The sequence below is a fragment of the Tigriopus californicus genome, chromosome 6 (assembly GCF_007210705.1).
Source record: "Tigriopus californicus strain San Diego chromosome 6, Tcal_SD_v2.1, whole genome shotgun sequence".
Lineage (NCBI taxonomy): Eukaryota > Metazoa > Arthropoda > Copepoda > Harpacticoida > Harpacticidae > Tigriopus > Tigriopus californicus.
In genome coordinates this window covers 5,674,121-5,698,983 of record NC_081445.1, presented here as the reverse complement: position 1 = coordinate 5,698,983, position 24,863 = coordinate 5,674,121, and the positions used below count along the sequence as shown (strand labels likewise).

Here is a 24,863-nt window from a genome sequence, read left to right as displayed (position 1 = left end):
ATGTCATCGTGGTAAGGTTGAAAAACTGCACATCGGTGATGCTATCTCCGGACTTAAACGTGCGATATATCCAACCACACATGTGAAAAGCTTTACCCACCCTCAACTGGATATGCTCATCGAACTTTCCATTATTATTGGAGGACTACACCTAAATCTTTCATAGATGAGACCTGCTCAATATATTTACCTCCATTATCTACGAGTGGAGTATTTATTCAAAAGAGTTGACCCGAAGGTCATTGAGCGGAATTTCATTCCGTTCAAAGAGTAGATTCGATTTAAGTCCTTTGCAAGGCCACTGGAATCTTGGCCATTCCTACCAGAAACTAACTTTGTATCGTCAGCATAAGAAGAGAGACTGGCAGTGATACTAAGCTTTTGAATTGGGGCAACGAATATTATAAACAGAAGGAGCCTTTTGTTGAATAGACGTCAAGCCGTTGGGATCCAAGACAAGGTTCTCAATTGGATTGGAAACTCAGGATAGGAAGCAAATTGTTAAGGTTGAGGGATCTCTTAGTGACATACATGATGTCAAGTCAGGTGTTCCCCAGGTTTCGATGTTAGGGCCCCTCCTTTTGATAATACTCGTTGCCTCGCTTCAAAAGCTTAGTATTATTGCCACTCTCTTCTTATGCTGACGATACAAAGTTAGTTTCTGGTAGGAATGGCCAATATTCCAGTAACCTTGTGTCGTAGTCGTGATGTACGTGTTCAGATGTCATTATCTAGTCAACTAAGCGAGTTGATCCTTAAAATCCTTGAAAGCCTCAAGTCCCTGATAGCTGCTAAAGCATCTTGATCTGTAACTATAATATCATCAAATTGCTCAATTTGACTAACATTACCAATCTCAACAGACTCGTCATTAGAACAATGAGCTGTTGCTTCTAAACTCAGTGGGGTTGAAAGCACACTAGAAAACTGATCCCCCACCAAGTTAGCCATAGCTTCTGCATAGCTAACGGCTTCCCAAGGAACCTCAAAGGGCCCAACAGGGTGTTCCACCTTTCTTTTGGGTTTTGCGTAAGAGAAAAAAATGCCCTCGGATTCGACCTGACCTTCTGAACCACCTTACTCTCAGTTTGTAACTGGTCACTTTCGATAGAGGCCTTAATCTTACCTAGAATTAGGGGAAACGGGAATATACCCATCTGGACTAACCTCCCACTCTACAACGCTAACGGGAAAATTGAAGTCCTCTCTATAAAAAAAAACCTTCGAGCAAACTGCCTGATCCAACTCATTTCCAATGAATTGGAGAGATGACATAAAAGAGTTCACTGACTAACAAGGGGGCCTATACATTGTGGCAATGGACAGATCAGCCCTGGGATATGACAAACTAAGACCTTTACTTTTCCATTCGACATTTGTACATGACTAATGTGCAAATCATTCCTAACATATAGGCATACGCCCCGGTGTGGGAAAATGGGACTATCAGGACGTACCCTATCACAACGAACTAAGTTGAAACCATTGAACTACTATGAACTTACTACTATGAACTATTCACTACATTGAACTAACTATGGTTAGTTCTTCATCAAAGGCCCTGTTTCTGTTATAGAGATGAATGAAATCTCTGTCTCAACGGCTAGTTCTTCTAAGATCTTAACTTTTGTGCTGTCGTTTTTAGAAATCAGACCATGTACGTTCAAATATAGCCCCTTTACGGGCCTCTCTTTTGACGGACCAAGTTCACAAGATCTTGGACCATCCTCTCCATCCGTAAAAAATCCCTCTTATCAACAAAGCTACGCTCTACTGGAGGCAAAGCATGAGATAATGGGTGGGGATGGTTGGGTTTGAGGACTGGGTTGGGCAGCTACATTTGAATGGGAACGTATTTTGGAAATAGGGATGGGACATGGAATATAAGGGAGGAGAGTGTTTATAGGAATAGGGGTGGATTGGGTATTTGATGGAAGAGGAGGGAATTGGGAGAGAGGGTGGGTGGGTAGGTGGAGAGGGAGAGAGGAAGCTAAATGGGTTAAGGAAGGGTTGGATTAGGTTTAGGAATAGAGTCGGCTCTATAAGTATGAGACTGAGCTTGTCTGTACCTTTGTTTCCTTTACGTCCCATCTACGTGGACAGAGGTACACTGTACATTAAAGCACATCTTCAGGACAAGGCTGCTTTCAATAAACAGGACATACTATTTTCTCCACAACTATCTTTTCCTACTCTACTATAAGTGGAGACACCTCTTAAACCTCTTAAACCCGTACGTACAAAGGATGGAGAAGAGTCCATTAAAAATCGGACGTAGGTTCAGGTTCAACAGGTAAATGTCAATATTGTGCTCCTATTCAAAAGGCACATCCTTTTGTTAGAAAATCATTTAATGTAACTTTGACGCTTGTGTTTCGGATATCAAACTTATCAAAAGGTGAATTGATTAATCCTATAAGAGAGAGGCTTATATTGTTTTTTCATACCATAAATAAAAACGTTTTAAAAGTCAAAACATTACTCCAAATCCTCCCCTTTGTCAGATTTGATTTGAAGGCATATTTCTGTGATTGTAAATAAATTAAGCTGACTTCCATAAGCTGATAAAATGATTTTTAAAACAATTTGGTCAGTTAGAAAGCACTATATTTTCTGGTGCCAAATTTAAATTTGGTCTCAATAACAACGATTTTGAGAAAGTGTCCGGAGACATTTCTGTCACCCGGTACATCAAGTTTAGAAAAATGAGCCTTAAAGAAGGTCCACATGGTCATGACTCTTTTCTAGGATTTCAATTTACATAGTGGGCCAAAGATCCAAAATTGTGGATGTGAATTCTGTTCTGCTCTCGTTTCCAATGGCATCTCCTACTCAGCCACTGCCAGGAACGCCAGGAAGCAAAACATATTTTACAACAAAATCGCCATTATGCATGAAAGTGACATTGTTTAATCATTTCTTACTTATTTGTCTCCATAGAGCTCATTGAACAGGCCAATGGCTTGGAACTTAGAACGGAGGAGTTGGGAAATTGCCTTTTGTCCCCTTTCATAGGTTCTGAATGATCTGACCTCTAAAAGACCTTGGTGAGGGCTGCTCAGGCAATTCAAATTGTAACAAAATGCAAAATATGGCATCATGAATCATGCTGTACTCTAGCTCTATTATTGTTCAATGGAACTTTTTTCTGAAGTGAAGGACATCATCCTGTTTGGGAACTGACCTTCTACCATACGAAGGGAGGACATTAGGAAGCCTTGACAGCGACTACGAGAAATTCTTCAACACACCAAATGGAAAAGCAAGGTATTGCAATTCAGTTCAACGCCCCCAACCATTACGGAACACAGACCTCGTTCTATCAACCTCCTCCATATTTGTGTAATCCCGTGGCTTCACATTTGCTTGTAGTCATCAATTATGCGTCCAATTATCTAGTGAAAGCCGATCCAGAGGCCGTGCAATCGTCTTCCCCTTCGTGAGGAACGATATCACGGAAGTGGATTTGAGGGCAATGAATGTCAACGGCTCTTAAAACACCCAATCTCTTGATCCAGATTCTTGTCGAGACGGGCGAAGAGTTGCAAGGGCAGCCATTCGTCTATGTATTTCAATCCTTTCGTGCTCTAAACTCTGTTTATTCTCAGGAAAGAGTAGACATTGTAGAATTGGACAAAAACATCAAAACATTTAAGAATGCGTGAAAGGAGGCTGGATTGACCTTAACACCAAAAGTCCATATGATAGTTGATCATCTCTTGAAATCCGTGGACACAAAAGGGGCCACGAAGATGGAGCTATTTGTGGAACAAGCCCACGAAAGCCTCCACGCAGCATTCGTGAAGGTCTGGGAAAAATATTTGATGAAGGCACTTTCAAATCCCAATTACAAGATTCGATTTTTGCAATGGGTGTTGGATTTCAATGGATCTCATGCTACCTAATATGCTACGACTTGATTACTCTCTTAATCTGGAATTGCATTTGTTGCTTCCGCTACTACTTAAAATCTGAAAAATCCTTTCTTTTTTTTAACAGCTTTATTATTTGTCAATAAAATCTTGGAAATTAGCAAACGCATTTCAGTGACACAATATTCTTTCGACACTTTGTGGAACGCCTTTCAATAACGATTTACATACTGTATATAGCTTTTTTTTTACCTCGACTTGCTTGTGGTGACTTTTAATTATGAAAGGTTGCAAGTAAGGGTTTCAAGACTGATTTTTGGCGCATTTTGTTCTGAAAATATTACAATCTGACGATGTTGGTGAAAGCTCCAACCTTCGGCTTTTTGGCCTTGAAAAGACAAAGTCTACTAGAACTTGAAGTTGAAGTCTTATAAGGCTGCCATCATTTACATCAGTATTTTTTTAAGTTTCCATAGCATCAAATGATGGTTCATTTCTTCAATACTTGCAAGACTGGTTTCGGGATAGATGAGAACCACGAGATATAGTCTAATTTTTCATTTGCATTTTTCCTCAAAATTGGACAGGAGACTCACTCATTTCAAGTGAATAATTATCAATGCATGGCCATTGCTTCATCACATTAGCCCAATGAAAATGCTCTCCCATTTTATTTTGGTAAATTCCATGGTTTTTGATACGTGATGATACATTCAAGGTCATAAACATCTTGGTATACATATTAACAACAAGCTGAACTTCTCGAGGCACGTATCTTCCTTGTCTTCAAAGGCCAGCAAGTTGGTCGCTTCAAAAGCCAGCAAGTTGGTCGGTATGATTAATAGGTATTTTACAACGTCATGCCTGAAAGGTTCTAATCGAGCTCTTTAACACATACATACGTTCATTCCTGGAATATGGTTATCCTTCCAGGACCCAAACGTGCAAAAAAGATGGCAGTCTGCTCGAATCGGTTCTGCGCCGTTTTACAAAGAGAATGCCTGGAACAGGTGGGCTTACTTGGCTACGATGAGCGTCTGGTGAGGGTTCCGTGTGAGTCTTTACAGTCTCGCCGTGAAAAGAAAGAAATAATGTGGACATTCAAATGGCTCAACGGACATGTCAAAGTTTTGGTGGGTATAACATGAAGGTCAAAAATCATCGCGAAACAAGATCGTCGTTGGCCGAACAACTTTGGACCCCGGTGGTGGAAAGCAGTTCCACAAAGTGTTCGTGTTTGTGAGCACCATTGAAGACACTTAACATGTATCAGGGTTTATTGATTTTGTCAGTTTCTCAATCAGGTTATTCTTGATCCAAGAAATGTCCATTATACCTAAAAACATAGGGTTAACGCAGTATCTCATGCCAGCAATATTTCACTGTTCATGAGTCTAGTGTTCATCTAAGTGTGTCATGCCCAATTTTGTGTGTACTAGACATTAATTGATATGGTGAATACATCTGTAAGTCACACTACAATTCTTTCTCACTCATGTGAAAAGTTTGTCTTAATTTTTGGACACTTTTGGACAGGGGGTGGACAAAAGTGTCCAAAAATGAAATGCCCACCCTGTTCACAGTTCACAAAAAGTTCAAATTGCGAAACTGTGACGTCAGAATTAAGCTGTGAAGCGCAGTTTCATCAACACATTGTATGAAATTTGGTATCGTGTATTTGCATCTTAAGCAAGTAGATGCCTTTATTTATATTATTATTATTACTATTATTAAAGAATCCCCTCATGACATTAAATGTATGTAGAGTAAAGGATGCAGATGAAACGATAAAATGATAGAAGAAATGGATAAGAGGAAGAAAAGTTGAATACTTCGTAAACATATACAACGTATATCCATCTTGTTTTATTTAGGGTTGATGGGAACTGGATGCATTGCATTGCTCCATTGGTTTCCTGTGTTTTTTTTCACATTAGGCCATTATCATTGAGGAAAGAGGTGGGTTTTCAGGACGGTGATGGCGGTTGGTTTGAATGGTTGCCTGGAGTCTTTGGCGGGTTTTTCAGTTTTGGGCCTAAGGTTCCAATGGTGTATTTGGTCACGCTGATGTAGAATTTCGCGGTTTCTTCCGACATCAACAACCCTACCGCAAAACCATTCCAACCATCCACCTTCGACCAAATCCATCTGGCTGGTTATTGTCGATCGTAGGTAGTAGCATTGAAAGGTTGAATTATTGGGTCCGGACGTCGAGCCGAAGGAAAGATGACGCGCAAAGACCGGAAGAGCAAGGCCGCTCAAAAGAAGAAGGATCGCTTGGAGATGGAGCGCCGGATGAACGAGCGAGTGGCCATCGTTAAGCTGGCCAACACTCAAACGGATCCGTTGGACCAACTGCCCTCATTCCAGGTACCGATACAAGCCCGGGGTATCCGAGCTTCATTGGCCAAAGACCATCACGATCGCTCGCTCAACGAAGAGGTCGAAGATTGATGATGCCATTGGTAGATGCGAGTTCCTCGCTGTTTGCTATTCGCTTTTCGCTGAACCGATTTAGCCTTAAGGGCTCGAATCTTCTGCATTGATTCTAATCGGCTTACCCGTCTGTCGTACCTTTGCCAACCATCAGTCAGCATTTGGGCCAGAAAGAACCTGTTCAAAGAACCCGGCTTCCATGTTGCAGACATTCCGCAAAAATGACGTGAGCCTGAACTTGTCCACCCAGCGGGTCACCGATTTGAGCGATGCCCGCAAGGTCTGGGTTATGGATCTGATCCGCACCAACATGAAGGCTCTCTATGAGCAAAGCTCTTGGGGCTGGAAAGAAGCCACCAAACAGGAGGAGATGTACGACGATGCCGCCTGGTATCTGATCGCCGAAACCGTAAGTACTCCTCGCTTATGATCAGCCCTCGGCAATGGACCCCCCTCTCAATTGCCCTGTTGTAATCCTCCTATATGTAGGAAGATGGGGTGCCCGTAGCCTATGCCCAATTCCGCTACGACATGGATTACGACGATGAGGTGTTGTACGTGTACGAGATCCAGTTGGAAGAGGCCTACCGACGGAAGGGCCTGGGCAAATTCATGATGATGGTATAACTTACATTCCCCCACCTCCCTGCGACAGGGACGGGCGCTCGACCAATGAACTAACCTTCCTTTTTTGTTTCGGTAGATCCTAGAGTTGCTCTCCTTTAAGGCGGATATGCGGAAGATCATGCTCACGGCCTTCAAGCACAACAAAGAAGCCAACCAGTTCTTCAAAGGCGCCCTCAAATACGAGATTGACGAGACGTGTCCCTTGGATGATGTCCACGAGCAATTCGACTACGAGATCTTGAGCAAGTTCAACAAGAAGAAATTGGCCCGCGAGGCCAAAGAGTTGAGCGAACAAGAGAACCACGCCCATAATAGCCAAGGTGGCGGATGTTGTGGGGGACACTAATTATTATTCAATCATTCCCCAGACTACATAACGTGACTGACAATTTTGTTTGTGACATATTAAACCGAAACCCAACTACATGGATTATTAGTCTGGCCCCATATGAACCCGTGCCAGGTTGTTTGATGACCTCTTTCGTCGACCTCGAATTAGTGTAGAACATGGGTAATGTTGTTTCTTTCTTCCCCTTGGACCAACAGTTCCTTCTAACTAGTCGAGGGTCGGGCCATCAATTAATCTCTTTTTTAGTATACAAGACCATTTAAAAAAAAAGACAAAAATGTGATAAGTAAGTACACAGTAAAAAATGGTCGGTCGTCATTCTTATCGAAATTGGCTACCACAAAGTCTTTAAGTGGTGGCACACCATCATCATTATAACTAAATGGCACATTTGTAAACGAAAGTTTTGACCGTCGAAAATTAGGTGCAAAATCTAGAAAAGGTGGTCCATTGTTCTGATGTAATGGTTGATGATGTATCGTCATATAAAGATGTCATTTATTGAAATAGTTGGCTCTGGCGAGTTGTCGTTACTCAATAAGTCTGGAGAGTCTCAGCAAAAATGGATCTCATATTCCAGTGGGCAGCTGACATCAAAGGGAGATTTGTTTAAGTACCTAGCTTGGTTGCCGTAACTTTCTATTTTAATTTCCTTGGAGTCAATACGTTTTGGAACAAAGGCAAATAAGTATTCTTATTTGCCCAATGTCGGTTGATATTTATTCCCGTCCATTCCTCCCAAAAAAGCTCAAGACCTTTCCATGGAGGATTAGTCTGATACCAATAATGACATTTCTCATGTCATGTAAAGAAACACAAATAGATGTGTCTAACTATATTGATCGCCTGCCGATCAGGATGAAATCTCAATGGGGTACCCCCACGTGGTTTCGTGAACGCACATTTTGAAATGCGACATCACTAGATTTTACGTAGTCGCGAAACTTTCTGGTAGTCGTAGTAGGTACGTGCAACTGGGTACAATCGCATCTCAAAACATGCGCTCACGAAATCATGCGGAGGGTACCCTATTCTTCATCAGGAATTTCAAGGAAAGCTAAAACCGCTCGAACCCTACCTATCGCGATGAAATCGAGAGCAAAAACGCAACGCATTCTGAAGTATTGTGTGTCAGTACTTCAAAAACGTTGAACGATCGATGAATTAATCGAGAACTGGTGATGGACATGAATTGGCTAAAGAGGGAATAGGCTTTATTATCAACACGATTAGCGGTTCAAGTTAAATTTGTATCCATCCATGTCGGGGAGGGATGCCATCGAGAATGGAGCAAATCAGATCTTGGCCTCCCATTCTTTCTTCTCGGCATTCTCGGCCTCGATCTCCTTGAGTAAGTCCTTCAAATAACGTCCCTTCTGAATGTCCTCCTCCAAGGTGGGCCACTCTTCGCGCGGCAAAACCACTTTCCGCATGGACAAATGAAGGGCCCGCTGAATTCGGAAAGCGCGCTCATCCTGATGAGAAAATCGGAGAGAAAAGCCAAATTTGAAAAATGTCTGAATGCGTGCCCTGTATTACGAAATAGGGCCTGGTTAAGCTTGGAACTTGATCTCAATCGAGTCCAAATCAGGTGAAGCGGAAGCAGGCCATCAAATAAATGAGGGTCGATTAGGTCAATGGGTCGAAATTATAGCTCGTCACACCCTACCTATAAAGTGGCACAACCCGGAAAAATGGCAACCAAGTGACCATTTCAAGCACTAGCTTTTCCAATTATTTTCATTCAATTGTTGTGACTTATTCTTGATCTCGTCGAATGCATTTGAACGGCGTGGGTGAATTCATTCTATCAACGGGACAATGCATGACCATATGGGCCTTGGTCTTGGCCCCCAAGCAATAATACCACTTCCCAACAAAAGGACGACTCGGCTCAATTCTTGGTTCGGTATCCTCCTTTTCTGTAGAGTCTGGTGGGCCCATTTTCATACCTCTCTCTCTCTCTCTCTCTCTCTTTGGGTCAACACATCCTGATTCCAAATCCACCGTTGTCAAACAAAGGTACGTTCAGCATCAAGTGGTGAACGGAAGGGCCTACTGTAATGATTCCTGCCCCCCCTCGCCCCATGGCTGGTGGGTGGAATGGATGGGCGTGTTGCCTGGGTTCTCACTTCTCTCTGGCTTAATCTACAGATCCATCCGGGTCTCAATCCATAAGTGGGTCAGTGGGTCGGTCTACCCACACCAACTCCATCTTGAACGTACGTAAGAACCTACCTGCTTACCTGCTTACCTAAGTCCATAAGTCCATAAGTCCCCGAGTCCCTGGGTGGACCACAGGATGCACGTACCTGAGCTTGAGGCGAGAGTCGTCGGACGGCCTCTTTGACGTCGTCCGTCTCGTGGAGACAGTCGTGGTAGTACAACCCGTACTGGTTGAAGCCCGCCGCCTTGAACAGCCACCGACGGAAGCCCGTGATTTCCGTGCTTTCGTTGCCGTAGTACATCTTGAGGGTGCGCGCGGATTGCGTCCAGCTACTGCCCGCCGTCAAAGGCGCCGTGGTCACGGGCGAGGGACGGGCCGTGAGGGCCACCCCACCCATACGGGCGGCCAGCGGGAGGGCCCGTCGGAGCCCCGAGCCCCGCAACAATCCGAAGCTCAACGAGGTGGCCATACTCATAAGTCCAAGGGGCAAAACTGCGTTCGATCCTCAGGCCAAGCAGAGAAGTTCGGACAAGGACGGATCAAATAAAGCGATGGATGAACACTCAACACTCCAATCAACAGCTGATGACAGCCCCAGGACCACTCAATTAATGGACCCGACACTATAACATAAACAGAGTCCCGTTGGGCCCGAATAAGCCCATTGACATGCCTCATATTACTTTGGTAGACTAAACCCACCGCGAATTGTCATTTTCATACCGTCAAATGGCGATTATCGGGCGCTCAAGGGTCTCAGGCTATTAGTCCAGCCAATAAGTGGTCCAATTGGCCATGTTATGGAAATTTAAGCAGGCCCAGCTTTCAGGGTGATGAAGGTGATGACGGATTCGATGGCCGAGCTGAATCCAACGGCACCACGAGATCGAAATTGAGCCCCTAACCTCGACCGTCTGAATTCACCACCCAAAACCCACGTCCCAGACCATGACTATGGATGTGGCGTTTATTCCATGACTGCGGAACCATGCTAGCCACAGGCCCATGTTGCTTTTGTTTTCTGTCATTTTCCAGTACCACCCGCCCTCCTGGGGTTTCAAAGTACTTTCATGGATAATCTAACTCATATCTGTTCAATGAAATCGGCAATTTGTTCATTGTGGCCCATCGAGGGCCATGCCGTTGACCCACAGCCCCGATCCGTAGGTCACCGGGATGAAGAAGAACCGTTCACGTTGTTTTGCTGTTAGCTGTTTGGCACCCTGGTCAAGTGTATTTGGCATGGGGGCCGACGGCCATTGAGCATTGAGTACAACGAGTACAGCTCATTCTAGAGTTCTGTCAGAAGTATGCTACTACCCTTCATGAGAGTCATTTCAAACCCACTTCACGCTGGCTTTTTCTGAGGACAATTTTGGTCCTCTTATTCCTTATCAGGGCATTCATACTAGTTCAAACTAACTCGTCTTTTCGGATTTGATCTCATGAAACGTATTCAATCAATTCATCAACACTGGCAATTCCCCCTTAATAGAGCCAAAATATCGTACTTCGAGAAAGGCCGACTAGTTTTGCACCGCAACTTTTTTTTGAATCAGCTAGGACTAAACCTTGGCATTGTAAGCTTGAGCTTTTTTAACACTATGCCAAGACCCTCATTGGTTGTGATTGTTATATTGTAAGCCGAGACTATGGCACAAAAATAATCAATTTTCAAAGGAACGGCCGATTGTGAATGGTAATGTGGGATATTTTTTGATAGACACGTGAAAAATGGCGGCTAAAGGTGTCGGAACTCTGACCAGCGGGCCGGATCTCTAAGAGCATCGAGCAGGGACTGCTAAATGAGCGAGACTGGGTCTCAGGATCAGCTGTGCCGGCGGAGGCTAGGCCAGCTGGACAGAAGCAGGGATAAGATGGCGACAGTCTGGGAGGTTGCGTGTGTGGGCCGGTGGGACCCACCCGGGATGGCCCAAGCCCGCCCGGCTTGGGGTGGGCCCGGGTCCGATCATCATGGCATGGGGTCCGTTTACCCCGGGGACCCCCAATGCCGGGTCAAATGGTCGGAGAATGGCCCTCGGCCATATTGGCGACCCCGATATCTCGGTCAGCTGATTGCGGCCATTTTCCCCCAGCTGGAGTTATTCCAGCCCTGCCCGCCTGAGGGGCCAGCCGAAGGTGGCATCTGATGGTGGACTGGGCCGATGGCTGGCTTGAATGAGGGGCAGACGGAGGTGAACTCACTTGAGAGTCAGACTTGAAGTTGATCGGAGCTCGCTCGATTCGATCGTTTTGTGCTTTTCTCGTTGGTCTTCAATCCTTTTGCCAACCGCACCATGTTGTCGTCCGTGGTGTCCCGCGGATCCCAGGGCCTGCTGAGGGCCGTGAAAGGTCAAGAAGCTCTCTTGCGAGCCGTGCCCGTGGTGGCTAATTCACGTAAGAAACCGAGACTGGACCGCCATGATGATGATGATGATGCCTGGTAGCCAATAGCATTGGCCAACATGGCGGGCGGCTCAGGGCCTAGTCTGATCATTTGATAGTTGTAAGGTGGTCCTCCCGCCAATCCATGGATGGGCGTGGATCTGCCTGCCATGTCTGTCCGCCAGGATGAATGGATGAATGGATGATTCGATGAGAAATCAATTGTCATAGCTAATTCCTGTTTTGGGTTGGCAGGTATCCAAGAATATGCGGCTTCGGCTGCGGCGGCTGACAAGCAAAACAAGGGCAAAATCCTGGCCGTGATTGGCGCTGTGGTGGATGTGCAGTTCGAAGAGGGTCTGCCCGAGATTCTGAACGCCCTGAACGTGGCTGGCCGCGAACCGCGCCTCATTCTCGAGGTGGCCCAACATTTGGGCGAGAACACGGTCCGCACCATCGCCATGGACGGTACCGAAGGTCTGGTTCGTGGTCAACCCGTGGTCGACACGGGTTCGCCCATCCGGATCCCGGTCGGCGAAGAGACGCTGGGCCGCATTATCAACGTGATCGGCGACCCCATCGACGAGCGTGGCCCCGTCCAAACCGATAAGCGCGCGCCCATCCACGCCGAGGCCCCCGAATTCTCTGAGATGAGCGTCGAGCAGGAGATCCTCGTCACCGGCATCAAGGTGGTCGACTTGTTGGCCCCCTACGCCAAGGGCGGTAAGATCGGTCTGTTCGGCGGAGCCGGTGTGGGCAAGACCGTGTTGATCATGGAGTTGATCAACAACGTGGCCAAGGCCCACGGTGGTTACTCCGTGTTCGCCGGGGTGGGCGAGCGCACGCGCGAGGGCAACGACTTGTATCACGAGATGATTGAGGGTGGTGTCATTTCGCTCAAGGACAAGAGCTCCAAGGTAAAGCCTCTCGTCCAAAAGTGCCCTATGGGCGAAGGACTTAGACTTGTAACAGGGATATCCAATTCCCTGCCATTCTGTCAGGCCGGTCTAGTCTCACGATATTAATGCTTTTGAAGATTATTTTGACGTGCAGTTGCCAAGTATTGAAATAGGGTTTGGGGGAATACATGAACCATTTTCATTCAAATAGGTGGCTCTTGTGTACGGTCAAATGAACGAGCCCCCAGGTGCCCGTGCTCGTGTGGCTTTGACTGGTTTGACCGTGGCCGAATATTTCCGAGACGAGGAGGGTCAGGATGTGTTGCTCTTCATTGACAACATTTTCCGCTTCACCCAAGCCGGTTCCGAAGTGTCCGCTTTGTTGGGTCGTATCCCCTCCGCCGTGGGTTACCAGCCCACTTTGGCCACTGACATGGGTAGCATGCAGGAACGGATCACCACCACCAAGAAGGGCTCCATCACCTCCGTGCAGGTAAGGGACCTCACCTCGACGCGTCTTAAGGCAGCGGCCTGGATGGCGTTCGACTGGTATTGATTTGCATTTCGTTTAGGCCATCTACGTGCCCGCTGACGATTTGACGGATCCCGCTCCCGCCACCACCTTCGCTCATTTGGACGCCACCACGGTGTTGTCCCGAGCCATTGCCGAATTGGGTATCTACCCCGCTGTGGATCCCCTTGACTCCACCTCGCGTATTATGGACCCCAACATCATCGGCGATGAGCACTACGGCGTGGCCCGTGACGTGCAGAAAATCCTCCAGGACTACAAATCTCTCCAGGACATCATTGCCATTTTGGGTGAGTGCGCCTTTCTTTCTCTCTTCGTTTTCTCAACACACCAATGTTTGAACTTGGACTCATGATTCGCTTGGCCACCTAGGTATGGACGAGTTGTCCGAGGAGGACAAGCTCACCGTGGCCCGCGCCCGTAAGATCCAACGTTTCCTCTCGCAACCGTTCCAAGTGGCTGAGGTGTTCACCGGACACGCCGGCAAGTTGGTCAGCATGGAGCAGACCATCTCCGGATTCCAGGAGATCTTGGCCGGCAAGTACGATCACTTGCCTGAGGTGGCCTTCTACATGGTGGGCGACATCTCCGAGGTCACCACCAAGGCCGAGCGTCTCGCCAAGGAGGCCAGTGAGAATAACTAAAGAACAACAACCACAACATACCCTACGAAACTCCCTCCCCCACCCCAATCAACTACCATCAATTACCCTCCTTGCCTTAGGGGAAGGAGGGGGGGGGGGAAGAGAGGGCGAATGCTATTTTTATGAATGAGTGCGCATTTACGTTGGAAAGTGTGCTACAAATTTAATGTCCTACTTGACGATAAGACCTCATCCAAAGCCCGGAAGACTCGACACCTTTTCATCCGGGGTCGAAAACGTACCCCCAAAAGCGTTGCTTCAAGCCGACGACAACAACATCCAACTTGGTCTGGGGTGGCTTGTTTTTTTATTTCCATTTCTCTCAAGTTGCATATTGAATCCTCGTCGTCCGAACTCGAGAACGGCAAGTTGGATTCACAAGAAAAAAAGAGCCTATACACAAACACATGATGCCAACAACCGACACTGTGTGTACCAAGTATAAAATAATAATAAACCACACACATTGTGAACGACAGTCGGAAGGAATAAATTTCATTTCAGTTCACTAGATCACTCTTGTCCTAGTTCTTATTCAGCATCGTTGTATTCAGCATCGTTGACGCCAACTTTTTCGTCGAGAGAAGTCTTGCAAGCATTTCATACAATTGCGTAACTTGTCCTGAATTATTCTCACACCTGGGTTTTTAGGATAGACGATCAGACAAGAGTGCTAGTAGTCATCAAATTACAAGACACGTTATGCAGAGATCATGATTTTGTAAGAAAAAAAGGGCCAATAACTGGGCTTGTATTTTTAACTTGTACCCAAGGTAAGACTGGCAGCCTGGACAATGCGGACAATGGAGACCAGCGTCAGATTGTATACTAAACTTATCATGGACACTAATTTTGCTTCAATCAATTGCTACACACTGAAAAATGTTTGCCAAAAATGGAATCAATTAAGCGAAGGATCACTTGATTGAAGGCTATTTCTTCATACCTTTCCGAAAAAGACGTCGTGAAATTGGAGGCCTAATGATTTGAAAGACACCTAAAGCTAATGGTAAACGTAACCCGACCTATGAGTTTGAGCAATTTAACTAAATTTGCTCAATTTGAGAGCGTTTCTTGTTACAAAATGGGCTGTTAGTAGATATACTTGGAAGCTAATGCAAATAACCCAGTTGAATCTTTTATTTGCTAGATTTCTGCACCGCTATTCTCGACTGGCTGGCTTCACTAACTCGGAAACATTTATCCCTCCGAACCAACTCAACCAAAAAGAAAATAAAAATAACTGACATAAAACCAATTTTATTTCTTTTTACTGGCTGGACACATCTCCGAATTTGGCATTCCACTCGTGGTATCGTTGGAGAACGTCGTTAGTGATGCTCACGCGAATACGTTTCAAACCATTGCGGAAATCATTGAGGTTGATTGCTCTCAAGTTTCGACGATCCACTTGGAGGATCCCAGAAGTAGGGATGTCTCGAATAGGCCCAAAGGCGGCATCTCGGGCTAGATTAGTCAAATCCGATCCGGAATATCCCGCCGTGGCCTTGGCCACTAATGCCAGATCCTCCTTGGGTAGAGGATCTCCATGTTTAGACAACAATTGACCTGCAGTACAATCAAAGCAACCCATTTTATGAAGCCGTTACAACACAACAAATAATCGAAAATCATCCTACTCAGAAGAGTGAATCGGGCCTGGAAATCGGGTATCTCAACAAAAATTCGCTTAGAAAATCGTCGGAGAGCGGCCAGATCTAGTTGTTCCGGTCGATTGGTGGCCCCGATAACCAGAACATGAGTGTCTTGACACGTTTGGACGCCATCGAAGCCGGCGAGAAATTCGGTTTTCATTCTCAGAGAAGCTTCGTTTTGGTCGCCCTTTCTCTCGCTCAAAAGCGAATCAATCTCATCTGAAACATTCGGACAGGTCCAGGTTGGAAATTTTGCTTGGGGGGGGGAGAAACGAATGGACAGAACACAGAACATTGCATGCTCGCTCACTCGCTCACCAATAAAAATGATGGAAGGTGCTCGTTTGGCTGCCATTTGGAAGAGCGTTTTCATCATTTTCTCACCTTCGCCCACGTATTTGGAAGTGAGCGAGGCTGCGGTTATGGAGAACAGCACAGCTTGAGTTTCAGAGGCCAGGGCCTTCACCAAAAGCGTCTTTCCGTTCCCAGGGGGGCCGAATAAAAGTAGACCTCGAGTTGGCGTGCGAAGACCGTGGAACAATTCGGGTCTGAAGGGCAAGGACAAACAGGAATTGGATACCCAAACTGATTAAGAAGAGACTCATAGGCGTAAGAATTTGTCTTTGGCCGACTCTAGAGCCTAGAACTAAGCCAAAGATATCTGAAGTGACGTGTTTGTACATCGAGTGATTGAAGCACGGGAGAGAAATGCTTTGGTTCTTCCTACTCACCTCAAAATGGGAAGAATGACCGATTCACGGAGCGATTGCTTGGCTTTCTCTTGGCCGATCACATCATCAAAGCCAATCCCACTTAATCCGGAGACTATAGAGGATTTCAGACTCTTCTCATGGCTCGACCGACTCTCATCGCGGTCGTCTTCATGATAACGGTCATTTCGAGTCATGGAACTCGATACCATGGGCGGTCTTTGAGCGCCACTCGCTTTGATCCGAGCACGATGAGTCGGGTTCTTCTTCTTGGTAGGCGTTTCCGGATACGAGTAGCTTCTCAGCGACGATTCCCAAGAGGAGGTGGGGCCTGACTTCGGACGTGTGACTGGCGATTGAGAAAGAGCCTGAACTCGCTGTCGAGCTTGCTCCAAACTGAGGACCATTTCTGAACACTTTTGGGCCACATAATCTCTTTCTTCTGAACTGGTTGGGCCACGATTTGGTGCCTGGCAGGCTTGAATGGCCTTTTCTAGATTTGAGGATCCTGTGAAACCCAAGCAAAATATCTAATTGGCAAGGGAGAGGAAGTGGACCCGAAAAGTGACAAGGTACTGAGCGACGCATCATTCATGACTCAAGTCATCATGCTCTACCTGGCCAGATACGGTTTTCAAAACTCTGTGGTGTCTTAGCTAGGCTCTCAAGACTTTCAATCACGCAATGAATCTATGACGCAAAAAAACTTCGAAGAGACATGAGCCAAACGTATCCCCAATAAGAATCACTTACATTAGTCTTGGTTTCACTAAAATGAAAATTGTCTACACTTGCAAGGAGTCCAATGATACCATAGGTAATCATATAATCCTTGGTTTTTGAGTAGGCCCTAGTGAGATACCATTATTCGACTGGCCCGTGTTTGACGTGCACCTTACGACATGAGAAGGCCCATCTGGATAGAAACTGTCAAGTGACAATGTCCCAAGGCAACCAGTCTTATGGTCCTTTTCATTGGGCGGAGATGCGAACAAACAAACGTAAAAACGAGAGAATACGCTCCAAGATGCCAGACTTTATCAGGAGATCATTAAATGAACAATTTACTGAGACACAATGAATAAACCACCAACCCTTCTGGGCTACGTTTCAAATCCTCTATGGGTACAATTCCGAACATGTAAATCAGAATTTGGCAGGAAGTTTTTGGCGACTTACTTTAAAATCATCATATTTGCTAAACTTACCTTGAGCTTTTTAGCATAATTCAATGGCGATTGGAGATGACGATGCAAGGTCGTTAGCATGCTACAAGTGTACAATATGCAGGTCTCTGTTTATTCCTATTTGGATGTCAGAAGGGTTTGTTATTTTACCTAGATAGGCTTTGAAAAGTCTCTCAGAAGACTGTGGTGGTATATTTATTGTGTTAGAATAGATGAGCAATACGTTGTCAAAGCCAGGCATCTTAGAACGTGTACGTGTTCTTGTGCTTCTGCGTTTGTTTGTGCACAACGAGAGAAGGAGAATGATTGAGTTTCCTTGGCCATCTGATTTGTCTCAAGTTTCAAGGTTCTGAAATCCGATTCTTCGCCTGAGTTTTGAATATGCATATCAAAGCAGTCATCAAGCCCCTGGATCATTCATCCTCTGTCCAAACGACTTTGATTGTGGGGGCTAACTCTGATTTTTCTTACCCTCCCCCGAGGATAATATTGGCCTCTTTAACTCCTGACATGTTACTAGATCATAGAGCCAATCAATGGCTGCTTGCCATGATTGATAAAGCATTGCAAGTCATTTACGACCACCTGGCAGAAGGTGATGCCCACAAGTGGCAGAAATTCCTTCAAAGTCGATTTTTGTCATCACTCATCACTATTGCTGGGCTTTTTGGCTCTCGTCATGTTCGGTCTACATCCCATGGGAGAGACGACTCCACTATTTATCTTATGGACGTCCAGCCTCCCTAATTGGACGAGGTTGATCCAGCCCCAAATGACTTGGCACTAAATGAAGGCATGTACGCATTTGAAGGACCGATCATGCATTCATATACCCAAATCCATGGCAATTATTGGGCACATTCATCCCTAATTCATCCATACATACTCACGTACCCAATTGGTACAAGGAAAGAATGAGCTGACTTTCCGTGGAGCCTTGTTCTTCCAAGAACAAAGCTTCGTGCAGGAACTGGAAGCCGTCCGAGCGAAGTTCACTCACGGGCTCCGGTAATCTCCACCGCTTCATAGCCCCATCGGCTGAGCCCATCCTCATCCTTCTCGAGGTTGTCGTGGTCGTGGCCATCATCGTCATCATTAGCGATTCGAATTAAGCCGATTTGGCTCGGAGGAATAGGCTCATGGTGGCCCTTCGATCGTCTCAGCCGACACCTGCCTGTATCCTGTATCCAAGGTGGTGGGTTGGTTTCGGACGTTTCGGACGGTTCGGGGGAAGGTTTGAAATTGTCCAATTGTTGATTGTTGTCAATCACTGGCCAGGCAGGGTTGCCATTATTATACATGGGGACCTCGAGTCAGAGTCTGGCCGATGGCTTCAATCACGTTCAGGTTGAGTGCTACCAGTGCGGTTACGATTGAAAATATATACCGATAGAGTGGATAATGGATGAGTGACCCACCCGCCTGTGATGATCATCGGTCATGCTCGTGGACAGTATTGGCTTAGCTTTCAAACCACAAGAGTGACTCAACGGAAACATTCATGGCCAATTGGCTACCCTTTTCAGGCTGATTCCAGCATCACTAGGCCACAGTCTCACAAGCTAATACTGATGGGAACCATCAAGGAAAACTAAATTTCAAATGAATTAAACAAATAAAAACAAGCAATTGGAAAGCAGACAAATCGAAAAGGGAAGTTGGAGAAAGAGTTCAAACTCTCGAGGTTTCTTTTGGCTGACATCCTGAGTAATCTTATCATTTTTGGGCTAGAAAACAAATTCTTTCATTACATGGTAGTAACTCAAGAACTAATTCAAATCAACTTTATGCTCACTTTCATTCCATAGGTAGTCCAAAAGAACTAAGTTTGTTGAGGTATTTTGTCCTCTCTAATGGAAATACCTTTTAGAAGAATGTGATGAAATTCAAGTGTGTCTTATTCAACCAAGTACGTCGATAACAGTTGCCTCAAAAACACAAAGTGAAAGATACAAGAATCACAGGATAAGATAAAACGAGATGGGAAAATGTCGCAAAAACTCTTACTTTCATTTTTTCCCCTTGGTATAGCATTGTTCGTCGTTTTATGACAATCAAAACGAAAAAAAGCAGAGCAACAAGCAAAGAAATGCGTGAAACCTATTCTTTTCTTCCGCAAATTATTTTCCTGTTTCCTGTTGTAAACGCAGCCTTACCAAAGGTGGCCAAAACAATTGATTGAACCATGTCATGAAAAGATAGGCAGCAACTGGATATTCCATTCGTTACACTTCAAAGTTGATATTGCAAGCAGGTGTGCTAAATCATCTCAACGTTTCATGTAAAATTTAGGATTTAATGGAACAAGACGGAGCTACAAATAGATGGTGTTAAGTGAAGGAAATTCAAGGAAAAAAGTGGTCCGGTACCTGATTTTGCAATTCGTGGAGGGAGAACAAAGACAAACATCACAGTCAACTCCCACTGTCCGCTCATTGAATTTTCAATAATCAAGTGATTTTGAAGCTGTGTTACACAACTCAACAAAATGAACATGTTTAGTGCAATTTGGTGAATGCACTATCAAATTGGCTCAATACCACAAATATTGAAAAAAACTCCTCTTTCCTGGTTTAGCTTTTCATAAGCTCACTAACACTCAAGACTGAAGTTTTGAATGCAAGTAATTATTACACAAAGACTTAAGAACAACAAAATAATAAAATGCCAACTTAACTAGTTCGTTGTTAAAGTCATGTTGGTTTAGCAACACTGAACTCATTTGAAAATGGATCAAATATCTGCAAACATGCAAATCATATCTTGAGATTTCAATCAAATAAGCAAAAAAAACAAGGAAACGGCCAATTTGAGAACATCAGTAAACAATAATTAATTTTTAGCACAGACTAGAGACCCTGGTCAGGGACGCGCGAGGTGTGATAAGTGCCTCCAATTCAAAAATACAAACGATCAGAAAAACTAAAAGTTTCCAAACAGATTTTGAACTGTTTAAGAAAGAGTACCATAATGAGCGGCATCATTGAATATATTCTTCAAGGACATATCAGTCAGTCATGGGGTAATCATTGAACTTTTCAAGCAAGCTTTTTTACAATACTGAACGTGTAAACTCTCAATTTTCTAGTCCATCCCAGTTAAAGAGCTTTGTCGCAGTTCTTATATTATTCAAAAGTAACGTCATATGTAATGACCATTTTTGGCAAAAGCTGGTTGAAAAATCCTTTGATTTTCCAAGCATCTGATGGGCGCATAGTGTGGGGGAGTGTAGTGTGTGGGAGTGTTGTGTGATGGAGTGTAGTGTGGGGGAGCGTAGTGTGGTAGAGAGTAGTGTGGGGAAGTGTAGTGTGGGGGGAGTGTAGTGTGGTGGAGTGGAGTGAGGGCGAGTTCACTTTGGGGGAGTTCACTCTGGGCAAAATTCATGTTTAGGGAGTTTGATGTGGGGGAGTTTGCCTTTGGGGAGGTTTACTGTTGGGGGAGTTTGATATGGGCGAGTTTGCCGTTGGGGGGAGTTCACTTTGACGGAGTTTGATGTGGGGGAGTTTGCCTTTGGGGGATTTTACTGTTTGGGGGAAACAGATGAGATCCGTATTCATTGACGTATTGCTTGATATGGAAGGCAAAAAGGACCTTAAGATTCGCTGGAATATGTCAATAGCTATATTTGGAAAGTTTTTTTGCAAATATTTGTTCAAAGTTAGGTGATTTTTAATACAAATTTGCTGTCAATAAGCACCATACTTATCTTGCAAATCTTAATAGCGCCTTGACATTGCTAGTACAGGTTTGAAATCCATTATTTGCATTTAGAATGTAACCCTGATTTCTTCCTCACCAATTTTTATGTTATGTTGGGATTGACCGTTTCCTTCAAACTCGAAGTTTTGTGCTAACTTTAATTTCGATAATTTGTTTGATCCCATCACTTCCGAACTGGTTACTTTTGTCAGTGTTGATAGGAGTCGAATTTTGCTTTTTTCGTCAGACTCATTTCATCCACAAATTGTTATTGTTATTGTTTCACCAAACACTTAATTCATTTCGTCTTTTCGTAATTTTTCATTAACCCATTTTTGAGGTTTTCTCCCTAATAGTGTTGTCGAAACCCAGATTTTTTTAATTCCAAACTCAGATCACATTGATGAGGCTTTTGGGGAAGTAAAGGAGGGAAAGGTGTCACTTATGACATTTGCATTTTAAATTGCCTTATAGACTTATGTCATTTCGTATATTTACTCAATCTTTTTTTAAACTTCCAATTCATTAGGCATGTGAAGTAAAGGAATTCAAGGAAAATTGTGGTCCGAATGCGGGATCTTAATTTTGGACATTTTCTGGAGGGAGAACATGACAAATAAAACAGCCAACTCGCAACGTGAATTTTCAATAATCGAGTCAAATTGAGTAACAACCTCAAAAAATATTATCTTTTGTTGCAGTTCTGTCACCGCTCTAGCAGCTGGGCTCAATATCAGAATCATGTTTGCTTCAACAAGTTGTCAAAATGATATGCTGTAGATGGCAAAATAAATAAATGTACAATGCAGGTTGGCTGGACATATTTTACATCGTTTTTCTCCTTAGAATGACGTTAGCTGCTTGTTTTCCCTTCACTTCTCAAGAGTAATTGCTCCTTTTCGTTATTTCCTTCCGATTTGCTTACCTTATTCGTCTTAATTTCCTCACTCTTCATATGAGCCATATTGTAGGATCTTTGTGCACCACTCATTGCAATCTCTTCCCCATCGCCTAACGACAATTCTACGCCTTAGATGACGCATTGTTAAGTTTTAAATATGGTCTTGCATGTTTCTGGCAAACTGAACCTGTCCAGCCCTGGGATGTTCGCCGGCAACTGACCCGAATGCTTTATCGAAAATGACATGAAACTATAACAAGAAAATCGTTCTTTCGCTGTAATTGCCCATATTTCCATCACGTCAAAGAGAAACGCTATTGAAGAGCTCAACCAAAATCGACATCGATTTATCGCTTTAACCGGACAGGGTGTGTTATTTCAATGCTATGCTTTTTGACCATTAGGCAATAGCAGAGCAGCAATGATGTTCAACGCGAACTGTACATGACCATCAACTCGAAGAGTCGATGCGTTCATGTTCAAGTCATTCAATGATTTATCTTTCGGACCTTTCCATTACGAGAGCTCCCTTTTTCAGATTTGCTTCAGCTTGCTATTGCTGTGATCTCTTGGTTTCTTTGTATGAGTATGTATGATCAATGATCATAATCACAATCTCACTACCTATCAATGGCGAATATCTAAGACACTGTTTTGATCTTGTTAGGTGAGCAACAACTAGAAGCCTGACATATCATAATGTTCGTCTTGCGAGTTTTGACACGAGCAAAGAAACCAAAGTTACTTTTCTGCTCCTCATATCAGGAGCGTATGCGAGGCACATATCCCAACGTCCCATTTTACGGTGGGCTAACAATCGTTATAAAGAGATGTATGTGAGCACATGCTGGTCCCTGCTGAAAATAGTTCTTCGCTGACGGTTGATTTTGCTGTTGCTTTTAGACTTCTATTCTACGTGCATACAAAGTGGAAGCAACATTGGAAAACTAAACAGTTTAGGCTCGAAAGAAATAATCAAATATTCTTCCGTTTTCCAGTCAAATAGGCCAAGTCCAATGAAGATTGTTGAGTTAACACGTGAGGAACCGTTGTTGCCTTGTCGATTCAAGCCTCGAGACTTGTAAATAGTTCCAACGGCAAGTTGACACAACAGAATTCCAGAGATGAGTCGACGAAAGGGAACAACAATTTGACAAGTTTTTCCATGTTGACACACTTTACACTAATAGATGCATGCTCGGAAGGAAGAATGGTCCTGTTCGAAAATGATGTTGGTGGAAGGTAGTTTTGAAAAGATGAAAAGATGATTTTTTTTTTGTTTCTGGGCTTACCTTTACCACTAACATTAAAAGTTCCCACTTGAATACTACTGTTGTGATTGATCTGCCGGCAGTTTGTGCACCAGTGCACCAGTGCTCCTGAACCTGTTCGTTTAATGCTTGTGTTTTAGTTTGCAAGCTGTTACTTGATAGACCTGACCAGATTAAACAAACTACTATAATATAAAGTCGACACTACTGGTTTGCAGATTGCCATCGCAGAAGATTTGCACTCTTGATAAGTTCAAAACAGGTGTTCTAAGCACATCCGTTTGTCGAAAGTCATGTGCGATGTATTTGGTGCCAAAGAACATGACAAACAATCTTTTTGAAAGGGGTTTTGAAGATCACCACCTTGTCCTGAACTGTACGAAGTGAAAGTGAAAAGTCACAAGAATGACATCGTTAGAGCACAAATGATGAAATGAGACAAAACAACCCATGATAATATACCCGAAGTCATCATCATCTTGTAAGGCAGCCAATCAATGTGGGATTGTTTACTGCTGCTGGACAAAGTGCTTCCAGTTCATTTTGGGTCCAGTGCGAATCCGACCATTTCCAGGTGTGGTCCACAGACGAAGAAAGCTCTCAAAGGGATTCCGCCGCTCGTGTGGCATATCCAGGATGTCGGGGATATCGGGTTTGGAAAGCAATTCGCGCTCGACCGACTCATCCGAGGACAGAGGGGCGGCGGGCTCGGGGTCGAATCGGCCAGAGTAGCCGAAAGATCGCGGTAGACTGTTGAAATGACCCTGAAAATGAACTGGAATGAGTGGTAGTAATTCCACCGTGAAAAAGAAAACACCCCGAATGTGAAAGTCATTATTCTGTCTCAAAGGAATATGATCTGGTTATCAGATAACCTCGACATGGAATGAAATTAACCCTCGAGGGAGCGAGGCTGGATGGGCAAAAGAAGGGAGGCCAGCCGGCACGGTTTGTTACGAATGAACTCATTGTTATCCTCATCTGAATTCTCAATTGGAGGTCGAAGGTAAGACCCATCGACGGACGGAATACGGGGAACTTGTTACTTCCTTGAAGGATCCTTGGTTGGTTCGAGCTATGCATGAAGATGAAGGGAGCTAGATTGGTAAATGGTATGACGTTGTTAATCAGGGTACTCTCAGCCTGATCACTTGATGTCCTTGATTGCCCTCAGCTGGGGATTGAAAACAACTATGAGGTGGACTATCTTGAAAATTTCAAACGGTATTTGATTTCCTGGTGACGACAATCCCCTCAAAATACGTATGTACAGTAAACTAGGAGCTTGTACTGTTTCAAAGTATTTGAGTAACCTCGAGCCCAACTTACTGCCCAGGAAGAATGAAGAATTCAATACCAAAATCTTTATCCTTTATCAACCCGATAACAAGTAAGCTAGCTGAATGAACATAAGTGTGAAATTGTATTCATCTACCCTCAAAGAGACTTTTGAAAGTCTTTATTAATGCTTACTGTTGGTGCTGCGGTGCAAAAATACATCATTTGAAATAAATTGGCTTTCAGATTCC

At 44.3% G+C, this 24,863-nt stretch overlaps 5 protein-coding genes across 5 annotated transcripts in view; 2 read left to right on the top strand and 3 right to left on the bottom strand.

Annotated features, from left to right (window-relative positions):
- Nucleotides 1-5,927: 5,927 nt before the first annotated feature.
- On the top strand, nt 5,928-7,359 carry LOC131881838 (N-alpha-acetyltransferase 40-like). Its single transcript, XM_059228812.1, has 4 exons — nt 5,928-6,242; nt 6,517-6,717; nt 6,798-6,929; nt 7,012-7,359. Exons 1-4 carry the CDS (start codon nt 6,099-6,101, stop codon nt 7,279-7,281), a joined length of 747 nt encoding a protein of 248 aa, XP_059084795.1. The 5' UTR covers nt 5,928-6,098; the 3' UTR covers nt 7,282-7,359.
- A 1,117-nt stretch (nt 7,360-8,476) lies between these two features.
- On the bottom strand, nt 8,477-10,033 carry LOC131881754 (cytochrome b-c1 complex subunit 7-like). The gene is made up of 2 exons (XM_059228704.1): nt 9,597-10,033; nt 8,477-8,759 (listed from the first exon to the last, which is right to left on the bottom strand). The coding sequence occupies exons 1-2, from the start codon at nt 9,924-9,926 to the stop codon at nt 8,580-8,582; spliced, it is 510 nt and encodes a 169-aa protein (XP_059084687.1). The 5' UTR covers nt 9,927-10,033; the 3' UTR covers nt 8,477-8,579.
- A 1,604-nt stretch (nt 10,034-11,637) lies between these two features.
- Nucleotides 11,638-14,424, top strand: LOC131881676 (ATP synthase subunit beta, mitochondrial). Its single transcript, XM_059228610.1, has 5 exons — nt 11,638-11,848; nt 12,092-12,753; nt 12,947-13,228; nt 13,308-13,557; nt 13,640-14,424. The coding sequence occupies exons 1-5, from the start codon at nt 11,749-11,751 to the stop codon at nt 13,909-13,911; spliced, it is 1,566 nt and encodes a 521-aa protein (XP_059084593.1). The 5' UTR covers nt 11,638-11,748; the 3' UTR covers nt 13,912-14,424.
- A 721-nt stretch (nt 14,425-15,145) lies between these two features.
- Nucleotides 15,146-18,738, bottom strand: LOC131881677 (spastin-like). The gene is made up of 5 exons (XM_059228611.1): nt 18,358-18,738; nt 16,298-16,784; nt 15,885-16,114; nt 15,552-15,785; nt 15,146-15,480 (listed from the first exon to the last, which is right to left on the bottom strand). Exons 1-5 carry the CDS (start codon nt 18,557-18,559, stop codon nt 15,182-15,184), a joined length of 1,452 nt encoding a protein of 483 aa, XP_059084594.1. The 5' UTR covers nt 18,560-18,738; the 3' UTR covers nt 15,146-15,181.
- Nucleotides 18,739-23,610: 4,872 nt separating this feature from the next.
- The window catches only part of LOC131881620 (uncharacterized), a 7,684-nt gene continuing 6,431 nt past the window's right edge, over nt 23,611-24,863 (bottom strand). Inside the window, exon 3 of the mRNA XM_059228534.1 lies at nt 23,611-24,098. Coding sequence (XP_059084517.1) covers nt 23,844-24,098 — 255 coding nt within the window. The 3' untranslated portion in view covers nt 23,611-23,843. The remainder of the gene's footprint in view (nt 24,099-24,863) is intronic.

Bases quoted from the DNA above. Each gene is read 5' to 3' on its own strand.
- LOC131881838 (XM_059228812.1), top strand. From the start codon at position 6,099: ATGACGCGCAAAGACCGGAAGAGCAAGGCCGCTCAAAAGAAGAAGGAT. The intron at 6,243-6,516 runs GTACCGATACAA...TCCATGTTGCAG, and splicing joins ACCAACTGCCCTCATTCCAG to ACATTCCGCAAAAATGACGT. The intron at 6,718-6,797 runs GTAAGTACTCCT...TCCTATATGTAG, and splicing joins GGTATCTGATCGCCGAAACC to GAAGATGGGGTGCCCGTAGC.
- LOC131881754 (XM_059228704.1), bottom strand. From the start codon at position 9,926: ATGAGTATGGCCACCTCGTTGAGCTTCGGATTGTTGCGGGGCTCGGGG. The intron at 8,760-9,596 runs GTACGTGCATCC...TTTTCTCATCAG, and splicing joins GACTCTCGCCTCAAGCTCAG to GATGAGCGCGCTTTCCGAAT.
- LOC131881676 (XM_059228610.1), top strand. From the start codon at position 11,749: ATGTTGTCGTCCGTGGTGTCCCGCGGATCCCAGGGCCTGCTGAGGGCC. The intron at 12,754-12,946 runs GTAAAGCCTCTC...TCATTCAAATAG, and splicing joins TCAAGGACAAGAGCTCCAAG to GTGGCTCTTGTGTACGGTCA. The intron at 13,558-13,639 runs GTGAGTGCGCCT...TTGGCCACCTAG, and splicing joins GGACATCATTGCCATTTTGG to GTATGGACGAGTTGTCCGAG.
- LOC131881677 (XM_059228611.1), bottom strand. From the start codon at position 18,559: ATGATGACGATGATGGCCACGACCACGACAACCTCGAGAAGGATGAGG. The intron at 16,115-16,297 runs GTGAGTAGGAAG...CTTGCCCTTCAG, and splicing joins GTCATTCTTCCCATTTTGAG to ACCCGAATTGTTCCACGGTC. The intron at 15,786-15,884 runs GTGAGCGAGTGA...CGAATGTTTCAG, and splicing joins ACCTTCCATCATTTTTATTG to ATGAGATTGATTCGCTTTTG.